At 43.0% G+C, this 21,956-nt stretch overlaps 1 protein-coding gene across 3 annotated transcripts in view; it reads left to right on the top strand.

Annotated features, from left to right (window-relative positions):
• CACNA2D1 (calcium voltage-gated channel auxiliary subunit alpha2delta 1) overlaps positions 1–21,956 on the top strand; it is a 520,381-nt gene that overhangs the window by 227,801 nt on the left and 270,624 nt on the right. For all 3 annotated transcript variants that reach the window (XM_033958928.1, XM_033958927.1, XM_033958929.1), the window contains exon 5: positions 9,194–9,229. In XM_033958928.1, coding sequence (XP_033814819.1) covers positions 9,194–9,229 — 36 coding nt within the window. The remainder of the gene's footprint in view (positions 1–9,193; positions 9,230–21,956) is intronic.

Raw genomic sequence — 21,956 nt, 5'->3', positions numbered from 1 at the left:
TGGGTTTCCATTCTCTCTTTGACATTGTAAGACGTTTTTATTGATGAAAGTGGAACGTGGGTGATTATAAGGGTATCTTGACATTCATTAATGCAACGGGCTTCCATTAGAATGCGCCAGGCAGCTTGTGTCTGTCATGTATGAATTTTGTGAACTGCTAGAATATACTTTGGCTTATGTTATTCAGGTGACTGAAATGAATTTTTATGGTATTGCTCTGGGCTGTATTTCTTTCCCTAATATTGCTTTGATCCACCTAAGGATAATGATAAATTGATCACCTACCACTCTTCCTATTAATTGTGACCACTAGGGGGGGCCCTAGTGCTTGTACCCTGGAACCGATGTCTCTGTCAGCTTGGATGGAGTCACCCTTTGCTATTCGAATGCCCCAGTCCTCCAAGCTCACTCCCCAATTAATAAATAAGTCTTCCTAGTGCTTTAAAAGAGCATGATCTCATTTATATGAGCTCTAAGCACTTTCCTTTACGGTGTATTAAGTAATTTAAAGAAAAAGTATTTCTTTATGTCCCGAAATCCAGAACCTGTGCAAATAAAAAACTAATGGAATTTTAGTTTTGCACAAATCTTATAGAAAGGACATTATAGAGCATAAAATGCAATTTAATCAGACATTGCCCACTTTTCTGTTTCCCAACTTAGTCTGGTTTTAGCAGGCTGTACCAACAACCCCCTCCCTTCCAACCCCATTTTACTTCCCAGCACTTCTAGTGATGCTTTCCTTCTGTTTCACAGCTCAGAGTAGAGAAATAATATTACTTACCCCTTCTGCTTTTAAGAAGAAAATGGGGGAAGCCACTGCTTGTCCTGGGGCTGGTAGCCTGGAATCTCACTGTTCTTTGGGATTTTGCCAGGGAATTGACCTGGATTGGCAACTGCTGGAAATAGGAAACTGGTTTAAATGGGCCTTTGTTCTGACCTAGGGTTACCACATGTCTGGATTTTCCCGTGTCATGCCCTCTTTTTAATGCCAAAGATGGATATAGGGTAGAAAGTGAAGGAGAGAAAACAGCAAATGGAAGGCCCTGGAAACAGAGTTAAGAAAACAGACAGAATGAAGATGAGAAGAAAATCATTGAACAACAAAGGTAGGAAAAGTGAGTTTATTTTCAATTTAGTGATTGAAATGTGTCCATTTTCAGAAAAAGAATATAAGACTAGCCTTACTGGAGCAGACCAATGGTCCATCAAGCTCAGTAGCCTGTTCTCACTAGTACCTGGCCAAAACCCAAAGAGTACCAACATTCCATGTTACTGATCCAGGGCAAGCAGTGGCTTCCCCCAAGTCTTTCTCAATAACAGGCTATGGACTTTTCCTCCAGGAAATTGCCCAAACCTTTATTAAAACCAGCTACGCTACCCACTTTTACCACAGTCTCTGGCAATGCATTCCAGAGCTTAACTCTTCTCTGAGTGAAAATATATTTCCTCCTATTGGTTTTAAAAGTATTTCCCTGTAACTTCATCTAGTGTCCCCTAGTCTTTGTAATTTTTGACGGAGTGAAAAATCAATCCACTTGTATCCGTTCTACTCCACTCAGGATTTTGTATCTCCCCTCAGCCGTCTCTTTTCCAAGCTGAAGAGCCCTAACCTTTTTAGTCTTTCCTCATACGAGAGGAGTTCCATCCCCTTTATCATCTTTGAACCTTTTCTAGCACCACTATATCTTTCTTGAGAAGGAGACCAGAATTGAACACAATACTCCAGATGAGGTCACACCATAGAGCGATACAGGGGCATTATAACATTCTTAGTCTTGCTACCCATCCTTTTTTTGATAATTCCTAGCATCCTGTTTGCTTTTTTGGCTGCTGCCACACATTAGGCTGAAGGTTTCATCGTATTGTCTAGAATAGATCCTTTTCGTGGGTGCTAACCCTCAAGGTGGGCCCTAGCATCCAGTAACTCTTTTTCGGGTTATTCTTCCCAATATGCATCACTTTGCATTTGTCCACATTAAATTTCATCTGCCACTTGGATGCCCAGTCTTCCAATTTCCTAAGGTCTGCTTGCAATTTTTCACAATCCACATGCTTTGAACAGTTTAGTGTCATCTGCAAATTTAATCACCTCACTTGTCGTTCCAATTTCTAGATCATTTATAAATAAATTAAATAGCACCAGTCCCAGTACAGATCCCTGCGGCACTCCACTGTTTACTCTCCTCCAATGAGAAAAATAACCATTTAACCCTACCCTCTGTTTTCTATCCAATAACCAATTCCAAATCCACAACTGAACTTTGCCACATATCCCATGACTTTTTAGTTTTTTCAGGAGCCTCTCGTGGAACTTTTATCAAAAGCTTTCTGAAAATCTAGATACACTGTATCAACTGGCTCAGCTTTATCTACATGTTTATTCACACCTTCAAGAAGTCAAGCAAATTGGTTAGGCAAGATTTCTCTCGGCTGAACCCATGCTGACATCTGCTGTCTATATTTTGTACTGTTCAGAAGGAAATGTATTTCTGTTTCTCTTTTGTTCTACTGTTGCAGAGTCTGGCATCTTGGGGGAGGGGGTGTATATTAGGACTCTTGTGGTCCTGTATTTACACAGCTTTATCTATGTCCTGCACATGAGGGCAAGGTCAGGTGTTCTGGTAGGAATGAATGGTGTGAAACATTAATGGTGTCATGGCCCCAAGTAGCAAAATATTTGTTGGCAGTTTGTCTGGGTTTTGGAAGGTCCCAAGCTTGAGGCCGCATCTGGAGGTCAACTTGATGACATCACATGCATGCGTGCATGAGAATGATGTCATTGCATCGATATCCACACCTGTGCAGAGCCCTCTAGATGTGGGCGGAGCTCGGGGAGACGAGATTCATGTGGAGGTGGGGCCAGGGGCACAACAGGGTGGGGCCATGTGCCCTCTTTTATAAAGAAGGAAATCTGGTAACCCTTGTCTGACCCAACCAGACTATAGCACGGGGTCATGTGGCCATTTTAAGGCCAGACCCAGGATGAACAGGAACAAGTAGGCCTCATTCCTGCATATCCAGTGCTTCCCAAACTCAAAGTAATGCCAAGGAGGGATGTGCACATTAACTTCCTATGTGCACTTCTGCCATGTTTCCTGCACTGGGCAGCAAATCCTAAGTCGCACCTTTGCTGGAGGTGAGGAATATCAAAGGCTTCAACAGAGCAGCTGTAGCTCCCCATCTGAGAATGACAGGAGGAGGTATGGAGCAGAGTATGTGAGGAGCTGAAGCCCAGCACAGACTAAAGGCCAGACACCGAAGATGAGGCTTGACTGTCAGTGGAGCCACCAGGGGTGGGGTGGGGGGGGGGAGAAACAATCTCACTGGCATAGGAGCTTTGCCTCTTAGCCATTCCAGCTCAGTCAGCTAGAACAGCTATGACTCCTTGCTGCCAAGTGGGTTTTGGTGTGGGTGAGGGAGGGAGAGACCTAAGAGAAAATATGTGGCAGTGGGGGGAGGAGGGAACCCTGTGTGGCCTAGGGGCACTGTGAAAGAATTAGTTTGACACCAAGGCAAAGCTCAGATTTTTAAAAATATCCCTGAAATGATTTCCTATTGAAGAGTCACTATTGAATATGCTGTACTGTTTGCTAGATTGAACCTGAGGCCCATTTAGTAAATAAAACCACTGGCTCTTCAACTATGTTACCATGAAATATGATTTCTGAGGAAGTTAATAGAAAATATGTCTTTTTGACAATATCGTGGAGATTCAGTCTTAGAAATGAGGAGTTATGGATTGAAAAAAGTTTCATTCTTCTGGGAACGGGGATTCTTGGATTCATTTAGTTGATTTCACAGATTTATGATAATAAAAGTTTTAATTGATTTTGCATACACTTTTCTAAGAAGCCCAAATGCAAACAAAACTCTCTTCATGTTCCTTTGTTACTTGAATTTGAAACGTGCAGAAAAATTTGAGTTGATTGAAATCTCTTTTAGCGTTATTTAAAGTTGCTATTGCACGAGAATGGCAAATAAGAATCATCAAGATTTGAGAAATCTTTTCCCTTGTGATGTCCTTGACTGTAAAAGTGTGCCAGAGTCCTTTTGAATTGCATGAAGGGAAAGGTAGCAGCTCACCCAGAACTTGTGCCAGTAAACCTGAGGTACGAAGCCTAGCCTAGGCTTAAGAAGTGACCCTCTGTGTGTGGTTGAGGTGAATTAGCTGATATCTGGGAGATCTTTTTAATACAGACAGTGGTAAGACTGTTAACCAGGGTGATTAATGAATCTGGGTGGGCCCCGTTGCCAGCATCATTCTTGTTTGTAGATAAGTTTTGTCTTCATTATTTTCCCTCCGTCATTGAGTTTAGATCTTGTCCGAACAATGGAATACCTTTAAGTCAGGGGTGTCCAATGTCGGTCCTCGAGGGCTGCAGTCCAGTCGGATTTTCAGGATTTCCCCAATGAATATACATGAGGTCTATTTGCATGCACTGCTTTCATTGTATGCTAATAGATCTCATGCATATTCATTGGGGAAATCCTGAAAACCCGACTGGATTGCGGCCCTCGAGGACCGACATTGGACACCCCTGCTTTTCAGTGTTCCCGCTAAGCTGCGCTGGGGTGCGCTGGCGCACAAAATATTACCTCGCAGCGCACAAGTTTCTCGTCACAGCGCACACAGTGTAGAGCACAGTTCTTCAACCGCCGGTCCGCAAACAAAATCTTGCCGGTCCGCGAAGGATTCGGTCCCCGCCGCAACGAAAGGCCGGCGTCAGCTGACTTGCAACTTCCTGTTGCAGTCGCTGTGCCGGGACTCCTGCCTTCGCCGGGACTCCTGCCTTCCACCGCGTTTGCCTCCTGCCTTGTCTCCGCACCTCCAGACCAGCAGCGGCAGCTGTGTATGCTTTTAACTTCGGCACAGAGCTGCCCCTAATCAATAGTTTAGCGCGGTTTCATAAGGCAGCCTCGGGGCCTTTGCTAGGCCGGCCCACATCGCATCATCGAAGCGGGCAGGCTATCAAAGGCCCCGAGGCTGCCTCATGAAACCGCGCTAAACTATTGATTAGGGGCAGCTCTGTGCCGAAGTTAAAAGCATACACAGCTGCCGCTGCTGGTCTGAACTCTTGGGCCGCTGAAGGAGGGCAAAAAGCAGCTGTCCTGGAGGTTTCCCTTCCTCTCGCCTTTACAGGTTCCTTTTTTCCACCTTTTTTTTTTTCCTTCAAACGGCAACGGGCCCCAGCATCGACATCAATCAAGTAAGTTCCACTGTCAATCAAGCGGTTCTGCTCGGCCAAAGCTTCCCCTGTGACATGAGCCACCCTCAGGGGAAAGAAAGTGACCCACAAAGGTGAGGGGAAGGGGGGCAGATGATGGAAGTTGGGGGGGGGGAGAGAGAGAGAGAGAGAGAGAAGGGGCAGATGATGGAATGGAGGAGATGAGAGAGAGAGAGAAGGGGACAGATGATGGAAGTGAGAAGAAGGGAGAGAGAGCAGAAGGCAGATGGATGTCAGTTGAGAAGGGAGAACAGATGCTGAATGGAAGTGGGGAAAGAACACATACTGGATGGAAGGAGGAGATAAATAAAGGGGGAAGAAAATAGTAAGATAATGGAGGGGTGAGGGAAAGGGGTGACAAGCTGTGTGTAGACACAGTGAAAAGAGGGAAACGGGACTAAATAGTAAGAAAGAATTTAATTTAGATGGAGGCAGAAAATAGAGAAGGAAGACCAGAGAAGAAAAGGGAAGAGAGAGCAGAGAATGATCAGATCTGAGTGGAGGAAATGAGAAGAGAGATATGCTAAAAACCACAGGGGGGAGGGAAGGATAGAGATGCAGTTATTTTGAAGCTACACTGTTAAGTTAATATGCTGTTGGTAGAGTTTCAAGAAATTCCTGAAGCAGCAATAACATCACGACCGTTTAGTAACTCTAAAACTGACATTTGATCTACCCACTACTGCACTAATAAGAACAAAAGAACTTCCACTATGACCACCTATTAACTCTTTTACAAACCACCTCACCCTCAACAACCTGCTAAATGTTGATAAGATCTACAACTTACCTCTCTAGCAAATCATTGTAACTCTGTTTTTTTGTTAAACTAACCTTTTGTAATCCGCCTTGAACCGCAAGGTAATGGCGGAATAGAAATCCCTAATGTAATGTAATGTAATGTAATCCTAAACATATTTCTGGCAAGCCAACTGTATATGGTGACATTATTAGAAGATGACTGTGTGAAACTTTAGGGAACTTGGATGCCAATCAGTTTTTGGAAGCCAAAGGAAAACATACATTTTTTGTATGCTATACTGTATGTTTGGCTCGTTTCTACTTCAGTTTTGTTCTTGCCTTTTCGTTTTGTCTTCCTTCCACCATCTCTTATCTGCCTTCCTTATCATCCTTTTCAATGTGATTTGGCAGCTCCTGTCAATCATAGGCTGGCTGTGCAAGATTGCTAATTCTAGATGCCTGGGTGACCTAATGCCTGTGCATGTGATTTTCTGTTTTTGTGTTTAAAACATTTTGCTGAAAGCACAACAGTGCAAAAGAGTAAAACAGATTTTATGCTGTTTATTCTAGGAATAAGCAGTGGGCTTTCCTAAGTCCATCTTAATAATGTCATGCAGATTTTTTAAGGAAATTATCCAAATCTTTTTTTAATTACATGTTGAATGAAAAATATTTTCCCAGGTTTGTTTTAAATCTACTACTTAAAAGCTTTATTGCATGCCCCTTTACTCCTAGTATATATTTATTTTTATTTTTTATTTTTTAGTATATATATATTTATCTTTTGGCATGGCCCATCAGTTATAGCATTTGCTACATGATGGGCCATGCCAAAAGATAAATGTAGCATTTGCTACATGAATTGATTTTTTGTCACGTATGGTTAAGGGGCTGGAGGAGTTGCCGTACAGCGAAAGATTAGAGAAACTGGGCCTCTTCTCCCTTGAGCAGAGGAGATTGAGAGGGGACATGATAGAAACATTCAAGGTACTGAAGGGAATAGACTTAGTAGCTAAGGCAGGGAGAACGAGAGGGCACTCTCTAAAGTTGAAAGGGGATAGATTCCATACAAACGTAAGGAAGTTCTGTGGTAGAAAGCAACATATTTATTTGGCTCATAACTTGCTGGCGCCCGATATTTTTAGCTCACAGTGAAAAAAGTTTGCTCACAACACCCGCCCGCTTAGAGGGAACACTGAATTGGCAACATTTCAACAAAGCCGTGCACGCCAAGGCATTCGGTAACAGGACATCTTTTATGGAATCTGTCATCCATTAGAATGTTAGCTGCCAACACGATGAAGAAAGCTTTTAATAAAAAGAATCTTCTAAGGTTAAAGCATCTCATTCCATCATTCAAACACTTTAATAAGGGCTTTCAAATCAGGAGCTGGATAAAAGATGACGTTTACTAAAACACTGTGTTATAAGAGTATGACAGAGCTTTAGCGAACCGAGAGTCACATTGAGAAAATTTTAGAATTAGACGTCCCATTAATGTAATTGGAAATTATAATAAGTAAAGTCCCCCACCCCATTAGATTTGAGCGTCAGCATAAGCATACAAATGAATTCCTTTTCTCATTTAAGATGGCGAGTCAAATGGTCAGTGCTGCGAGAGCTGCCATGAAGGGGACCCAAGCTTGCTTCGTAGCCAAGTCCTCCAATACCCCCAGCCACCAGGGGAAGGGATTTCAGTCCTCACTCAAAAGCTTGCTGTGACGAGTAAGACTGGTTGTAGCCAGTCTTACTTGCAAGGCAGCTCAGTCTCTGATGCTCAAAAGGGTTCTCGGAGGTTTTTACAATCACGGTAGCAGCCACCGAGAACCAATGCAAATGCATTACAAGGAGCTCATTAGTATTAAAATTAGCACTCCTTGTACTACACAAAAAGGAATGCCCACCTCTTACCATGTAAAATGCTAAATGCCAGGCACTTACAGAGAGTATACAAGGCTAATTCAAAATAAGCTGGCTACCAGAGCTTACTTAGGTCTCAGTGAATATTTAGGCATAAAATTCCCTCCCTCCTATCTGAATCTCTCTAATGGTTTAGAGCAGTGGTTCCCAAACTTTTTCAGCTCATGGCGGCCTTGGTGTCAAACTGATTCTTTCACCCAGGGTTCACTCCTCCCCCCACTGCCACATATTTTCTCTTAGGTTACCCCACCCAACCACACCTTTCCTCACAGGACTCTCCCTCCCTCCCCCCCCCCCCATTTGTTCTAGCTGCCTGAGTTGGAATTGCTAAGAGGCAAAGATCCTCTGCCAGTGAGATTGTTTCTTACCACCACCACCACCACCGCCCGCCCCCGTGGCTGCACTGATATTCACCCTACTTAATGAAATTTCAGAGTTCTTACCTGTCTCTTGGGTCCTGCATGTGGATGGAACAAGGAACACTTCTGAAAAACCAACCCTGGATGTTCTAGATTTTAGCTTCCTACCTAAGAGCCTAAATTTGGCTTTCAGAACTTCCCTACCACATTCCCCTGCCAAAACAGCAGGCTCCTCCCCAGGGCTGTCTAAAATCTTTCTAGGTGAACTGAAACTTTCCTTGCTTCTTAGCTGTGCTCTATACTGATACTATAACAATTTTGAAATAGCCCTTTTAAATGCTAATTTATGAATTGTAACAGACTTTCTATGCCAAGAAAAAACTATCCCTTAAACTGCTTTGCTAGTGATTTAAAGTAAAATAAAGTCCCGGTAACTTTTAAGTCTCCCTTTCCAAGCAAAATCTTACCAGTGCAGATTTTTCTCTTCTGGATTCATTTACGCAAAGACGTCTCACTGGAACCTGCAGCAGTTAATTACGTTGCACAAGTAAAACATGTTATGTGCCTAAACCAGTTTTGTAACAATGGGATATAAAGAATGATCTGTGTATCTGATAAATCTATCCAGGGACTGATGAATTCTCATTTTTGCCTTTTGTTAGGATGGTGTATGTCAAAAAGAGAAGAATCATTTTGCATTGTGAATTTTTCATAACTTCAAAATAAAAAACATTAATAAAGAGTTTTTGGAGAAGTAATACTTGTTTTTTTAGTGCATTGTGTGTGTTTCCCAGTGACTCTGATGTACACTTTTAATAAGCTTGCAGGAAATGTTAACATACTTCTCAGTTGACCCACTGAGACAATTGTAGACTATAGATCAGATGACAAACGTGGGCTTTTTTCTTGCCAAATTAACAAAATGATTTTCTTTCTCTTTCATAGGCCAATGACATTGTGTACTACAATGCTAAAGATGATGTGAGTACTGAATTTGTCTGTCAAAATGTTCTGATTAAAGAGTTATACATAATCTCACCAGTCAAATCTCGAAGCCCAGATTCTATAAAAGACACTTAAAGTTAGGTGCCTAGATTGGCCAACCTATGCGCCTAACTTACCCCCTCTTTTATGAACGCATAGCGTAGGTTTTAGCGCTGGAATTCTATGGGCATCTGAGCAGTTACTGCCACTGCCGGTGCTAAAATCCGCACTATGCGTTTGTAAAAGAGGTGGTTTATTATTTAACAAGCTTAATTGGCATCAGTAGTCAGCTTAATAGGCTGAAATTAAAATTAATTGCTTTCTAGGTGCCTACCAGAAAGTGGATGTGGGTATGTTTTGTGTGTAGGCGCCAGTAGGCGTCAGAACCTTATGTGCCCCCTATTTATGCCCAAATACCAGTTCAGGCACTGCTTGGTGCAATTCTATAAACAATGCTTAACTCATGTTTGACATGCGCCATGCGCTATGCACTGCGTTCTGTGGCACCCATGTTTTAGGCGCCAGTTATAGAGTCAGGGCCTAACAGACAATACAGTGTGCTAAATGATGTGCATCCCATTTTGTAGCACACGCTAATGTCCGTCCGTCCGTCCATGCATGCTAAACGTTAGTGAAATGGCCACCAATGAATTAAACTGGTCCTGTTCAGAAAAACGGGTCAAAATTAGCAAAAGCATTTTTGATAGAAGTAGTTTGTGATTAGGGGGTTTGGTTTGATTGATGGAACAGAAATGAAAACTATTGTTCTGTAAAATAGTTTATATTTTAATAATTTTCAAATTATTATAAATAATAGAGCATTGCTTTAAGGAAATAGAAGACACAACATTAGCATTACAAATAAAAAATGAAAAGGAAAATGAGCAAAATCCAGCTAAGCTTGTTAGTCCCCAAAGACACTAAGAGGAGAAATTAAAGGACATAGATACAAATTTTGGCTAATGCAACAAAAACCACCATTTGTAGAGTGAGGGTAGAGGAGACTCCATGTAATGTGTGTTCTGAGTGGCTATTGCTTGACTTTGTCCTGTGTAGTTACTCTCTGCTCTATTCTTTTGATGGTCTTTTCTGTCCTTCAATGTTGGCTTTATACTGCTTTGATGTTGAAGGCGATGCAGAAGGATGGGAGGAGAAGATAACACATTCTTAGAGAATGGCTCAGAGAAAATGTAATAAACAGGAGGAATGGAAGAATAAACATGGTAAATCTCTCAAAAACCCGTCATCAATTGAATACACCACATTAATTTACGAGGGTTTGAAACTATTCATCTTATGTGTTAGGTGGAAAAAGCCTCGGATAAGTCATAAACTAAGTTCTACCACTTATCATATCCAATCATTGGCATAAAAACCTCCTTTAAGGCAAAACTGGGAAATACTCAGAGCTGAAGGTTCACCTATCTTGCTGTCTCCCGGCTCTCTAGATCAGGAATTCTAGCAAGTCAGGATTTCAGGATATCCACAATGAATATACAAGAGAGAGATCTACCTAGAGTGGAGGTAGTAGATGCAAATTCTTTCATTGTGGGTATTCAGAAATGGTGGATAATAGGGACTTATACATTTTTCAAATAAAATAAATAAATTCCTAGCATCTTGTTTGCTTTTTTTGGCTGCTGCCGTGCACAAAGCAAATGATTTTAATGCTCAGCGGGCTTTGATCATGGGGAACTGGGTTTGATTCCCACTAAAGCTCCTTGTGACCATGGGCAAGTCACTTAACCCTTCATTGGCCCAGGTACTAAAATCTTAGATTGTATGCCTAGTAGCGCTATCTAAATCAATCTGACATTCTCCTCAGTAAAGACTAAACCATGTGGGGACCCTTTTTCTAAGCTGTGTTACATGCTAGTGCGTGCCTAATGCAGCAAAAATAACTTAACATGAGACATGCTACAGCGTTCCATATTAGTTAAGCCATTGGTGTGTAGTGCAATGGCATAGTAGGAGGGGGTGGGGTGGGGGAAGTCCGCCTTGAGTGCCATCTTGGTGGGGGCGCTGGCGACCATCTTCCTTTCCATCCCCACTCCTTCCTGACCCCCCTACTGCGCATGAGTGCCCCTTCCCTTGTACCTCTTTAATATTCCTGGCGCGTGCAGCATCACGACCTCTCTGACATCACTTCGTAATGCTGCTTGCATCTGGAAAAATTAAAGAGGTACAAGGGAAGGGAAGGATGGAGGAGGGGCACGACCACCCCAGATGCCACTCACCATTTCTACGCCACTGAGTCCTTCACTGTCGGTTTAGAACGAAAGCAGAGAAATCACCGTTCACCTCAGAGTCCTGAAGGAGTAGAAACATGTTAGCAATCATTTGAAATGAGCTGGCCACTGTGGTGGGTAGGAAGGGCTTTCTTTTTCTTGTTGTTTGCGCCCTGAAGGAAAAATTTCGAAAAGCAAAACCTGCAAATGACGTAGGAAACGAAACCAGTTCAAAATCCCTTTCAACCACAATCTTCCCCCAATCCCCCCCTCTGTGAAGCCTTTCACAGCCCCTAAACACAAGCAAAGCCGTTACAGGGCCACTTTTTATTTGGAAAGGGAAGATTTTGAGACTAGTCGGGTCTTGTAAATATTCTTTTAGGTCTATACAGGTACTGTAGATCCATTTCAGTTGCCTTGAGAGGCAGGCGATTTCCTGAAATCTGAATGGGAGCTTTCTTCAGGAGACAGTGTTTAGCTGTGTTTGCACCTTTCATTAAAGAGGTGAAATCTGGCATTTGTGGCTCTTGCTCGAAGGCAGAGGGTACAGGATTAATCATGTAATACTAGTGGTCCTGGACTTTCAAAATTATTTCAGGCTGGTTGATGGTACATAAATTTCTTCAAGGGCCAGTGTTTTTCTTTAACAAAGCATAGCAGAATGCACTAAACTCCATTTCCATGTTACATTGTTAGAAAAGGCTTTCGGATTCTCTGCTGACTGTCCCCTAAAGGAAAATCTCTTCTTTTTAGCCCCTTCTATTTAGAAGATGCCCCTGGTCCGTGATTTCCCACCAGTGGGGTTTTGCTTTTCACTGGGCAGAGTGGGAATGTCAAGGTATTCAATTCCACCTATTGTCTACAAGCCTGAAAAATGCCTGTAATTGGCAGGACAAAGCTTTAGTCGCCCAGACCAGCTCAGCCCTGACTGGCTAGAACTTTGCAGTGTCTTTGTCCTCTTTGCTTATTTTCCTTAATGGGTCGAGTCGCGCCCATCCTCCGGCAGGGGCTGTGCTCCCAATTACGACCAGTGATTTATGGGAAGAGATTAGCTGAGGCTCCTGTCCTGGAAAGTGGCTCATGACTGATGATGCCCACTGCCTGCACCCATGCTAATCACTCCCTAATGAGCAAGCAGACTCAGCCAATTTTTATTCATTTTCCATGTGGACTGTGTATTGGCTTCTCAGTGCATTTTCATTAATTTCAGACATCTTATAGATGCAGTGATAAGAGAGAACCAGATTTCAATTTCTGGGAAAGGACAGAGCAATGCAGTTTGCACAGTTCTGAAATAGGAGTTTCTAGCAAGAATTTAACATCCTACAAAGGGACAAATGTTTGATAGGAAAAAAGAGGTGTGGTGCCTTTGATGCAAAGTGTTTAATTTTGGGGGTGCTTTTACTAAGGCGCACTAATGGGGTTATTGCATGCTAAATGCTAAGATGCTCGTTTCATGCCTATGGGATTCTTTTCATTTAGGGCTAGATTCACTAAGCAAACCGATCGGTTTGCGACCCCTTTGTGACCCGATTTCCCTCCAACCCGATTCACTAACCTCTCCTTCGATCCGCTTCTGATCCATGCATGCAAATGAGGGGAAATGACATGCAAAGTAGGCAGAGACGCAATTCACTAAACAAATCTGGGCTGGCCAGTCAGCAGAAGAAGCGACTGCTGTGGACCAGTCGCACACGTCTCTGCCAACTCTCCTGCGCCATTGCCGCCCTGCACTCTGCCCCGAACTTCCAGCCCTGCTTTCTGCCCTGATTATGCCCTGCTCTCTGCCCCGAGCTCTAGATCTCTGCCACCTTCTCTGCAGTGCGAGCCCGCGGGTTTAAAGCGGGGCTGCACCCCTGCTTTAAATCCACAGGCTCACACTCAGGGAAGGCGGCAGAGAGTAGGAGAGTTGGGCAGGTTAAGACCTAGCGTGTTCTGGCTGATTGCTCCCCCCCCCGCCTGCCTGCCTGCCTCCCTCCCTGAAAGTGTCTTCCTTGCGCAGAGAGAGCAGGCGCAGACCATCTACAGGGAAAACAGATAGTTTGCGCATGCGTCAGGATTGCATACTAGCAATCCGTGCAGTCAGAGGGAGGCGCCCTTCCGATCGCCCTCATTTCAATTTTTTTGTTTGGTGAATTGGTCGGGCCTGCATGGATCAGCCACGGAGAGTCAGGTAAGTGAATCTAGCCCTTAAAGCATGGTAATCATTAGTGCATGCTAAATCCATTATGAAATGGGCATAAGTCCAACTATGCTGTTTATGAGATTTTTCCTTTCCGCTGGCTCTAGGAAACTTAACATTTTGGATGAAAGAGGGCATGGTATTTGCTTGTAGGTTTTAAACTAAATTGAAGACCTTTTTTCTACTGTGGTGTTGCCAGATATGCAATTTTGAGTGGGCCTGAGCCCAAAATAGATGGACATGAGAATTATCTAATCCACTAGAGACCCAAAGCGTACTCAAATCACCTACTCATTTAGTTATACATACTTAGATATCTTAAAGGTTCCTGAGATTCTACCAGTTAGCCAGTAATATTCCCAAAGCACCAGTTCAGGCTACAAAAAACACACTGCAGAAGTGGAGCAAAGGACCTCAGTTGAGCTTCATGGGTCTAAAAATACTCCACTCCTTACTGAAAATCAGGCTGACATTTAGGAGAAAACTCAAGCACATCAATACCCAGCACTGAAAATATAAACGGTGCCAAGCCCAAAAGATCAAAAGGTTCTCAGCTCTTCCTTGTCAAATAGACTATACTGTAAGTACCTAGATATCCAATACCCGACAGAGAAATTCCCTGTTTCACCACAATGGCTGTGTCGGGGGTTAATATTTCAACTGCATCATGCCTTCAGATTTACTCACGGACAATTTCAATGACCAGCTGACTATTGAGCTCCAATAAGAGTGTATCAAAAGGCAATGCCAAAATATATGACCTAAATGTCCTTGAAAATGGCCACATTTAGTACATTTAGCTAAGGAAGGATTCTCCATCTTAGTCAAGATACGATAAGGGGAAAACAACGTCTTATAAAGAACCCTAAACCAGCATTCCCTATAATGAGCATTAAAAAGACTATGAGGAAAATTAATGGGACTTCATACCTTCCCTAAGTCCTTTTCTCACAATTTCTAAAGGGACATAAGTCTTAATAGGCCCCGGTGTCCTAAGGGCTTTAAACAAAGTGGAAATAGAGGGAAGATCCTCACCGAGTGGCAGAGAAACCCATCAGAGTGGTGGGAAAGGATGCTGAGAGCAATATGATGAAGCAATATAATAATCCATTTGTGGATCTTACCATCAGCCTGAACACTGCATTTCAGTAAGCATGACCCCACTTGTTCCGAATAGGTAACTATATTATCCTGACCTGGATGAAAAGTAGGATTACCCCAAAGCAGAGGAACAGGGATTTATGGGGATCTTTGCTCTATTCCCTCTTAACTTTCTGATACAAGTGACATCTTTGAATCTACATTTTGGTGTCAAACGTAGAGTTCTGTTGGCCCCTTTGTGGATACGTTTGACATGGCATGGAGTATAATCCTCTGTACCCTGAAGACCTTCCCCTAAATGTGTCATTAGACAAGCCCAATTATACCAAATAGTCTGAAATCAGGGATACCCAAGCCACCCTGCCTCCAATTACCAACCAAGTATTCATACTGAAGCTGAGGATCCCCCCTCAACAAAAATACCCAAAAGCTAAATGCAGAGACATCCAATTATGCCACACAATCCATTTAAGAACATAAGAATTGCCGCTGCTGTGTCAGATCAGTGGTCCATCATACCGCTCCCACAGCGGCCCGTAGGTCAAAGACCATTGCCCTAACTGAGACCAGCTTTACCTGCTTACGTTCTGGTTCAGTAGGAACTTGTCTAACTTTGTCTTGAATCCCATAGGGATCAACCCAATTCTCCCTGAGAAAGAGAGAGGAAAGTCCCACCAGGGACGCAGCTGGAATCTAGCATTTGTAAGTGGGCTATAGAAGTTAAGTGTATGGACTTTTGAAAGAGGATGACACAAGCAGCTTTTTTGTTAATCACAGATGAGGCTATGTTTTAAGTTTAGCATGTCCCGTTGCATCCAAATGTGTTTGCTATGCAAAACCTGCAAGATTTTGCTTCATCTAATCAGAAAGGATATTCCCCCGAAATTCCAGGAAGCAATTTTAAGATTCATGTAATCCTGTAAAGACTAGAAAACAGTTCATTTGAGTTACCAAAACCAAAATGGGGAGATATCCCAGCCCATCATCTCCCCACTACCGCTGTGTATAAACCCAAGTAGGAGTAAAGTAGGCATAAACCAAAACAAGAAGCTGTGCATTGTCATGAGAAAGGAACAGGTAGTGCAAACCCACCTTCCAACCCAAGAATACTTCTACCCATCCACCCCAGACCCCCCACCATCCCATCTAGTCACTTTTATAGGCATTCCCTTCCACATCCTTTGAATGATCCCTAACCACCCATTAGTGATCCCAATCCAACAGACTATAATTCCCACTCCCAGTACCTCCGCACCGCCCCCCCCACCCCCCAACCACCAGAACAATCAGTCTCCAGCAGACCACATCTCTTCAGGTTATGGAACTAGAATGTTCCACACTCAAAGATGCCGTCAATGGTTTTGAAAGTCCTCCTCAACTCATCTATGAAAGAAGTGAACGAAGAGGTCTCAGCCAATGGGACAAGATGATCCACAAAAGCCCAATGTGTCTTGGACTGTAGTAAAGAGCTTATGAGGGCCCTGATCCCGCCCCTCTGCACTTAGCAGGATATAAAAGTGTGAATCTGCAGAATGAAGGCTCTTGTAGGTCAGTAAGAGACATTTGCATTGTTTGTGGAAATTAGTAGGGAGCCAAAGGTGTGACTTGCAAGGGGGTGGGGGTAGGGTTGAGAGAATACTGATTTTGTTCTGATGGTAAGGTTTTCACATAGTCACTGAGGGACTGTAAAAAAAAGGGATTAATATCCGTTATTCACTATATGCATCTACACATTATAAGAATCCAATTCCAACGTTGTCAATACAATTCGGCATCTGTACTTATAGAAGACAACCCTGTGTAATTTGCATTTCAATTGTCCCTTGAAGCTTCAATATTTCTCAGTTGATCAGAGTGGTGGGAATATATTTTTAGAGACTTCATCCCAAGCAGATAGCATTCTCATCCATAATTCACAAAATCCTTTGATGGGGCTTGGATTGGCCTAGTAATAATGCCGCAGCAGTTCCCCTGGGAGCAGAGACTAACCTGAGCATGTTTTGTGCTATTGCGAAGATGGAAATTCAGCTTGAGCGACATGGCACCATTTTCACTGAAACAAGTAATTTCTTCCTTGAAACTCTGTGTCTCTTGCTAAATCTGGTTTATCTGACTTCTACAATATGCTGAGCTGGAAATAGAAGATTTGCATTTGATTGTTACGCTCAGTTATACTGAACAAGTCAAACATGAAAAATCTGACCTGTCAGATATTAAAACTAGTGACCCAGAGGCCTTAATGTGTATTATAGGATCCAGAACATATTTGTTGTTTAAAAAGTGTGTGAATTTATCCGTGGATTAATCTGATCTTTGTTAAGGAAAACTGTTACAGAGTGAATAGTCAGAATAGAAAAAAAATCCTAGCAACTTTCTTACTGTATAATTTTATATGCCAGTCAACTTAAATAATTCCCTCTTCCCAAGGACTGTATTTAAGTAGCAGTCGACCCACCAAATGGTAACGGATTTGCAAAAGGGTACTACTCTATCTTGCCCCAACTCAACAGAAATAAAAATTTCAAATCAGATCTCTCATAGAAACTTGTGCAGGATCCGCTGCTCCTGCAAGTCTCTTTAAATAAGGCTGCCAACTGGACCCATATTCGGACAGGGTTGATCCAGTCCTGGGTTTATCCCCAGTGCATGCTGGGACTTGTTGGTCCGATTTCTTTGTTGTATTCCCTAGGAGAAGCAAGATTGCAAGTACCATCATGCATTGGGGTAAACCTGGTCTAATATAATGGCATCTACCTCAATGATGCCTAGTGATGTCTAAGGTCACCTAGGCACCACGAGGTCCGATTCTATAAAGGATGACTAGCGGTTGATTGACAACCACACGGATTGGCACTGTTTATAGAATTGGGCCAATTGTTGATAGGCGGATTAGTAAATCCCTATTAAACTTGGTATATAGACAAGTTTACCAGACAGAAACTGACCTATTTTGGACATGTGATGAGGGGAGGTGCTACTCGGAACGGTCAGTGGTAAAAGGAAGCAGGGGAGACCAAAGGCCCGTTGGCTGGATACCATCAAGAATGACACAGGAATGAACATCAAGCAAATTGAAAGAAGCATGGTGAGGACTGGCCTAGAGAGTATCCAAGGGTCCGACACGACTGAATACAGAGTAGTAGTATATAGACATTTGTCCACTGTGGAAGACGGGGAATAGAAATGTCTCTAGGTGGGCTGCACAAGCCGTGCCTCCCATGATATCTGCGTGTATAGACTTTTTGAAATTGCCATTCATGTGATCAAAATGTTACTATTTGCTTTAAAAACACAGGCCTAGTGGTTAGTGCACTTGAACACGATCAGCTCATAAAACACCACCGTTTCTCTGAGCAGTAGCTCTGAATATTCTAGGACAGCTCGGATTTAAAACAAATGCTGACTGCAGCTCTTACATTTACTCAGTTTCACTGTTTCCATATACGTCCATTAGCCATCATTTTTTACCACCTTCGTACACCCCTCTCTCCAAATCCTGCCTCTGAGGTCCTTGTGGTAGTTGAATTGGTTTTTAATTTAGAACATCTCATTTTCATTCACTTCATGTGTATCTAAGCTGCTCTTCAGATGTCAGTAATTGCTAAAGGGATTTGATACCACTCACGTCTATTCTCCAGTGCTTGTTAGGAAGATGCTCCTGAGTCTAGGGTAGAGTCGCTAATAACTGATGTGCCTCTTCTGAGCTAGAGGGTTGATTAGAGGAAGTCCCGGGGCCCTTGGGCTGTGCCTTCTTGAATCTTCCATTTATTATTGGCAGGGGTTCTTGATTGCTTTTATTTAAGTCCATCCATGTCTGTAATTGTTGATGTTCAATCTATTAATAATGGACATCTACAGGCCTCTATCGAGGGAACATTTTTTCCTCCAAATATATTAGTTTTGCTTCTGTGCCTTATTTTATACCAGGGCTTAAATTTCACAGTTTTTTGATAGCATATGCCACCCACATGGGTAAGTGTCATCGTCATAGGGCATGAGTACAGTTGAGGAGCCTGAGTGGTCCACTGTTGCATTTAGAAACTAACATTTCCCTGTTCAAGCCCATATTTATTGGCTTTACAGGAGTAATTATGTGCCTGTGGAAATTTGCTCCTGTATTGTGGTAGGCAGTGGAAGAATAGCTCCGTTACTGCATTTTCTTATTCCTGGATTCTTAAAAATAGGATTGTGCATGCTCTAGACCAGGGGTGCCAAAGTCCCTCCACGAGAGCCGCAGTCCATTCGGGTTTTCAAGATATCCACAATGAATATGCATGAGATCTATTTGCATGCACTGCTTTCATTGTATGCTAATAGATCTCATGTATATTCATTGGGGAAATCCTGAAAATCCGACTGGATTGTGGCCCTCGAGGAGGGACTTTGACACCCCTGCTCTAGAGGGTGGTGGTGTGTTCAGCAAGACTGTGTAATGCAGTAAATGTTGGCAGCAGTGGCATAGTGAGGGGGGGCAGATTGCCACGGGCACCGTCTTGGGGGTGCTGGCACCTCTTCACCCCCATACTATGCTCACGCCCTCCCTACCTCTTTAAAATCCTCGCCAGTGCGAGCAACCACTCTAGCCTGCTGCTGCGCTGGCCTGTCCCCCTCTGAAATCGCTTCCGGGTTGTGGGGCCAGGAAGTGACATCAGAGGGAAAGCCAGCGCGAACAGCAGGCCAGAGAAGCTGTTCACACTGGCAAAGATTTGAAGGAGTGTGGGGGAGGGGAGGAAGGGCATGAGTGTGGCAGGAGGGTGGAGAGGATGGCGCAGGGGGTGTCATTATCCTGGGTACCTCCTATCCTCGCTATACCACTGGTTGGCAGATAAAGTGCAAGGTCCATCCAGTCAGGTTCTACTTCTTCATTAATCTCTGTATCTTTCTGCCAATTTTGGGGCACAGAACATTGAAATCTATCCAATTCTACTCTCCCAAAACTGGAGTTACCATTGAAGATCACTCCTGAACTGGCTTTTGCCATTTCCTGGTCCCAGATCATAGAAGTCTACCCGGAGCTTCAGTCAAAGCACTTGTTTGTTCTTGTTTCTCTGCACAGTTCTTAGAGCAGGGGTGTCAAAGTCCCTCCTCGAGGGCCACAATCCAGTCGGGTTTTCAGGATGTCCCCAATGAATATGCATGAGATCTATTAGCATACAATGACAGCAGTGCATGCAAATAGATCTTTTGCATATTCATTGGGGAAATCCTGAAAACCCGATTGGATTGCGGCTCTCGTGGAGGGACTTTGACACCCCTGACTTAGAGGCAAAGCTACAGAAAAGGATGAATATCCCTTTCTTAACTTAGTCAACTCTAATTTGGTGGATTTTCAGCTGCTCTTGGAGATTAGAAAGGAAGAGAAGGGATCATAAGAAGAAGGCCTAGCAAGACCACCTCAAGATGGATTCCACTTCCTCTGGTATGTCCCTGGTCCCTGCTAACAAAAGTATAGATAAATATACCCCTTTCTAAGCATAAACTGAGTGCCCTCAGGATGTACCCCAAAGTGATGGGCTGGGACAGAAACTGGTTGAGTTGAAGACGACAGAGGGTAGTGATCAATGGAGATCGCTCTGAGGAAAGGGATGTTGCCAGTGGTGTACCTTGAGGTTCTGTTCTTGGGTCTGTTCGTTTTAACATTTTTATAAGCGATATTGCTGAAGGGCTGTCTGGTAAGATTTGCCTTTTTGCGGATGATACCAAAATCTGCAATAGGGTAGACACCCTGGATGGTGTGAATGACATAAAGAAATACCTAGCGAAGCTTGAAAAATGGTCTGAATTTTGGCAGTTAAAATTTAATGCTAAGAAATGCAAGGTTATGCATTTGGGCTGCAAAAACCCAAAGGAATTTACAGTTTAGGGGTGAAGAACTTATGTGCATTACAGAAGAGTGTGATTATATGTGATCTTAAGGTGGCCAAACAGGTTGAAAAGATGACAATGAAAGCTAGAAGGATGTTAGAGTGCATAGAAATAGGTATGGCCAGTAGGAAAAAGGAGGTACTGATGCCTCTTTATAAGACTTTGGTGAGACCTCATTTAGAATATTGTGGACAATTCTGGAGGCCGCACCTTCAAAAAGATATAAAAAGGATGGAGTTGGTCCAGAGGAAGGCTACTAAAATGGTGCATGGTCTTCGTCAAAAGACGTATGTGGACAGACTTAAACATCTCAATCTGTATACTTTGGAGGAAAGGCGGGAGAGGGGAGATATGATAGACATGTTTAAACACCTATGTAATATAAATGCGCTTGAGTCGAGTCGCTTTCATTTGAAAGGAAACTCTGCAATGAGAGGGCATAGGATGAAGTTAGGAGGTGATAGGCTCCGGAAATACTTTTTTACAGAAAGGGTGATAGATGCGTGGAACAGTCTCCCAGTAGAGGTGGTGGAGACATAGACTGTGTCTGAATTCAAGAAAGTCTGGGATAGGAACGTGGGTTCTCTTAAAGAGAGCAGAAGAGATAATTGTTACTGCGGATGGGCAGACTGGATGGGCCATTTGGCCTTTATCTGCCATCATATTTCTACAGAAATATTGCACTTATATGTTCCTTTGTCTGGGTTTAGTCTCTTTCCCTTATAGTGTTATGCTAATGTTAATTATGGAGCCCTTTTATCCTTGGGGCAATATGTGGCAGCTTTAAAATGTGTTGGGCAAATGGTATTTAAGAAGATACATGAAATAATGCCAGACTATTTCTGTGAGATATAATAATGCCCTGAGCTGAAGAGGGAAGCAGATGGTGCCAATCATACGAAGCAGTGAGACCTTGGCCTAGAGATTTCTTTCAGAGAAATGATTGGGAATTTGCTGACTGCCAGTGGTAAGTAAAGGCATAATTCAATAAGGCACGGCAGAGTCTGAATAGATGGAGAATGAATCTTCTGCTCCTGTCTCCAGTGGGAGTTCGCTCTGCCATTATTGATTGCGTTTCATCTTCTGCCTCTGGAAAGAAATTGGTTGGTGTTAGGTTTTAATTGTGCTCAGATGTAACAGATTTTTTTCCATTGTATGCATGGTTCAGAGAACTTGCCTAACCGTTATTTTGAAATATATTAAAGAAGGAATAATGGGCCATATTCATTTGATGTATGGAAACACCTACCCTGCAAACATGTGTTGGACAAAGAGGACAGTTTTTTCCAGCACGCACTAACATTACATGTCATTTACATATTGTCACAACCACCCTCCGGCCGCAGGG

Source organism: Geotrypetes seraphini, chromosome 9 (genome assembly GCF_902459505.1).
Source record: "Geotrypetes seraphini chromosome 9, aGeoSer1.1, whole genome shotgun sequence".
NCBI classification, from domain to species: domain Eukaryota; kingdom Metazoa; phylum Chordata; class Amphibia; order Gymnophiona; family Dermophiidae; genus Geotrypetes; species Geotrypetes seraphini.
Note: the sequence above shows the minus strand (reverse complement) of the source record. Positions and strands in the feature narration are given on the sequence as shown.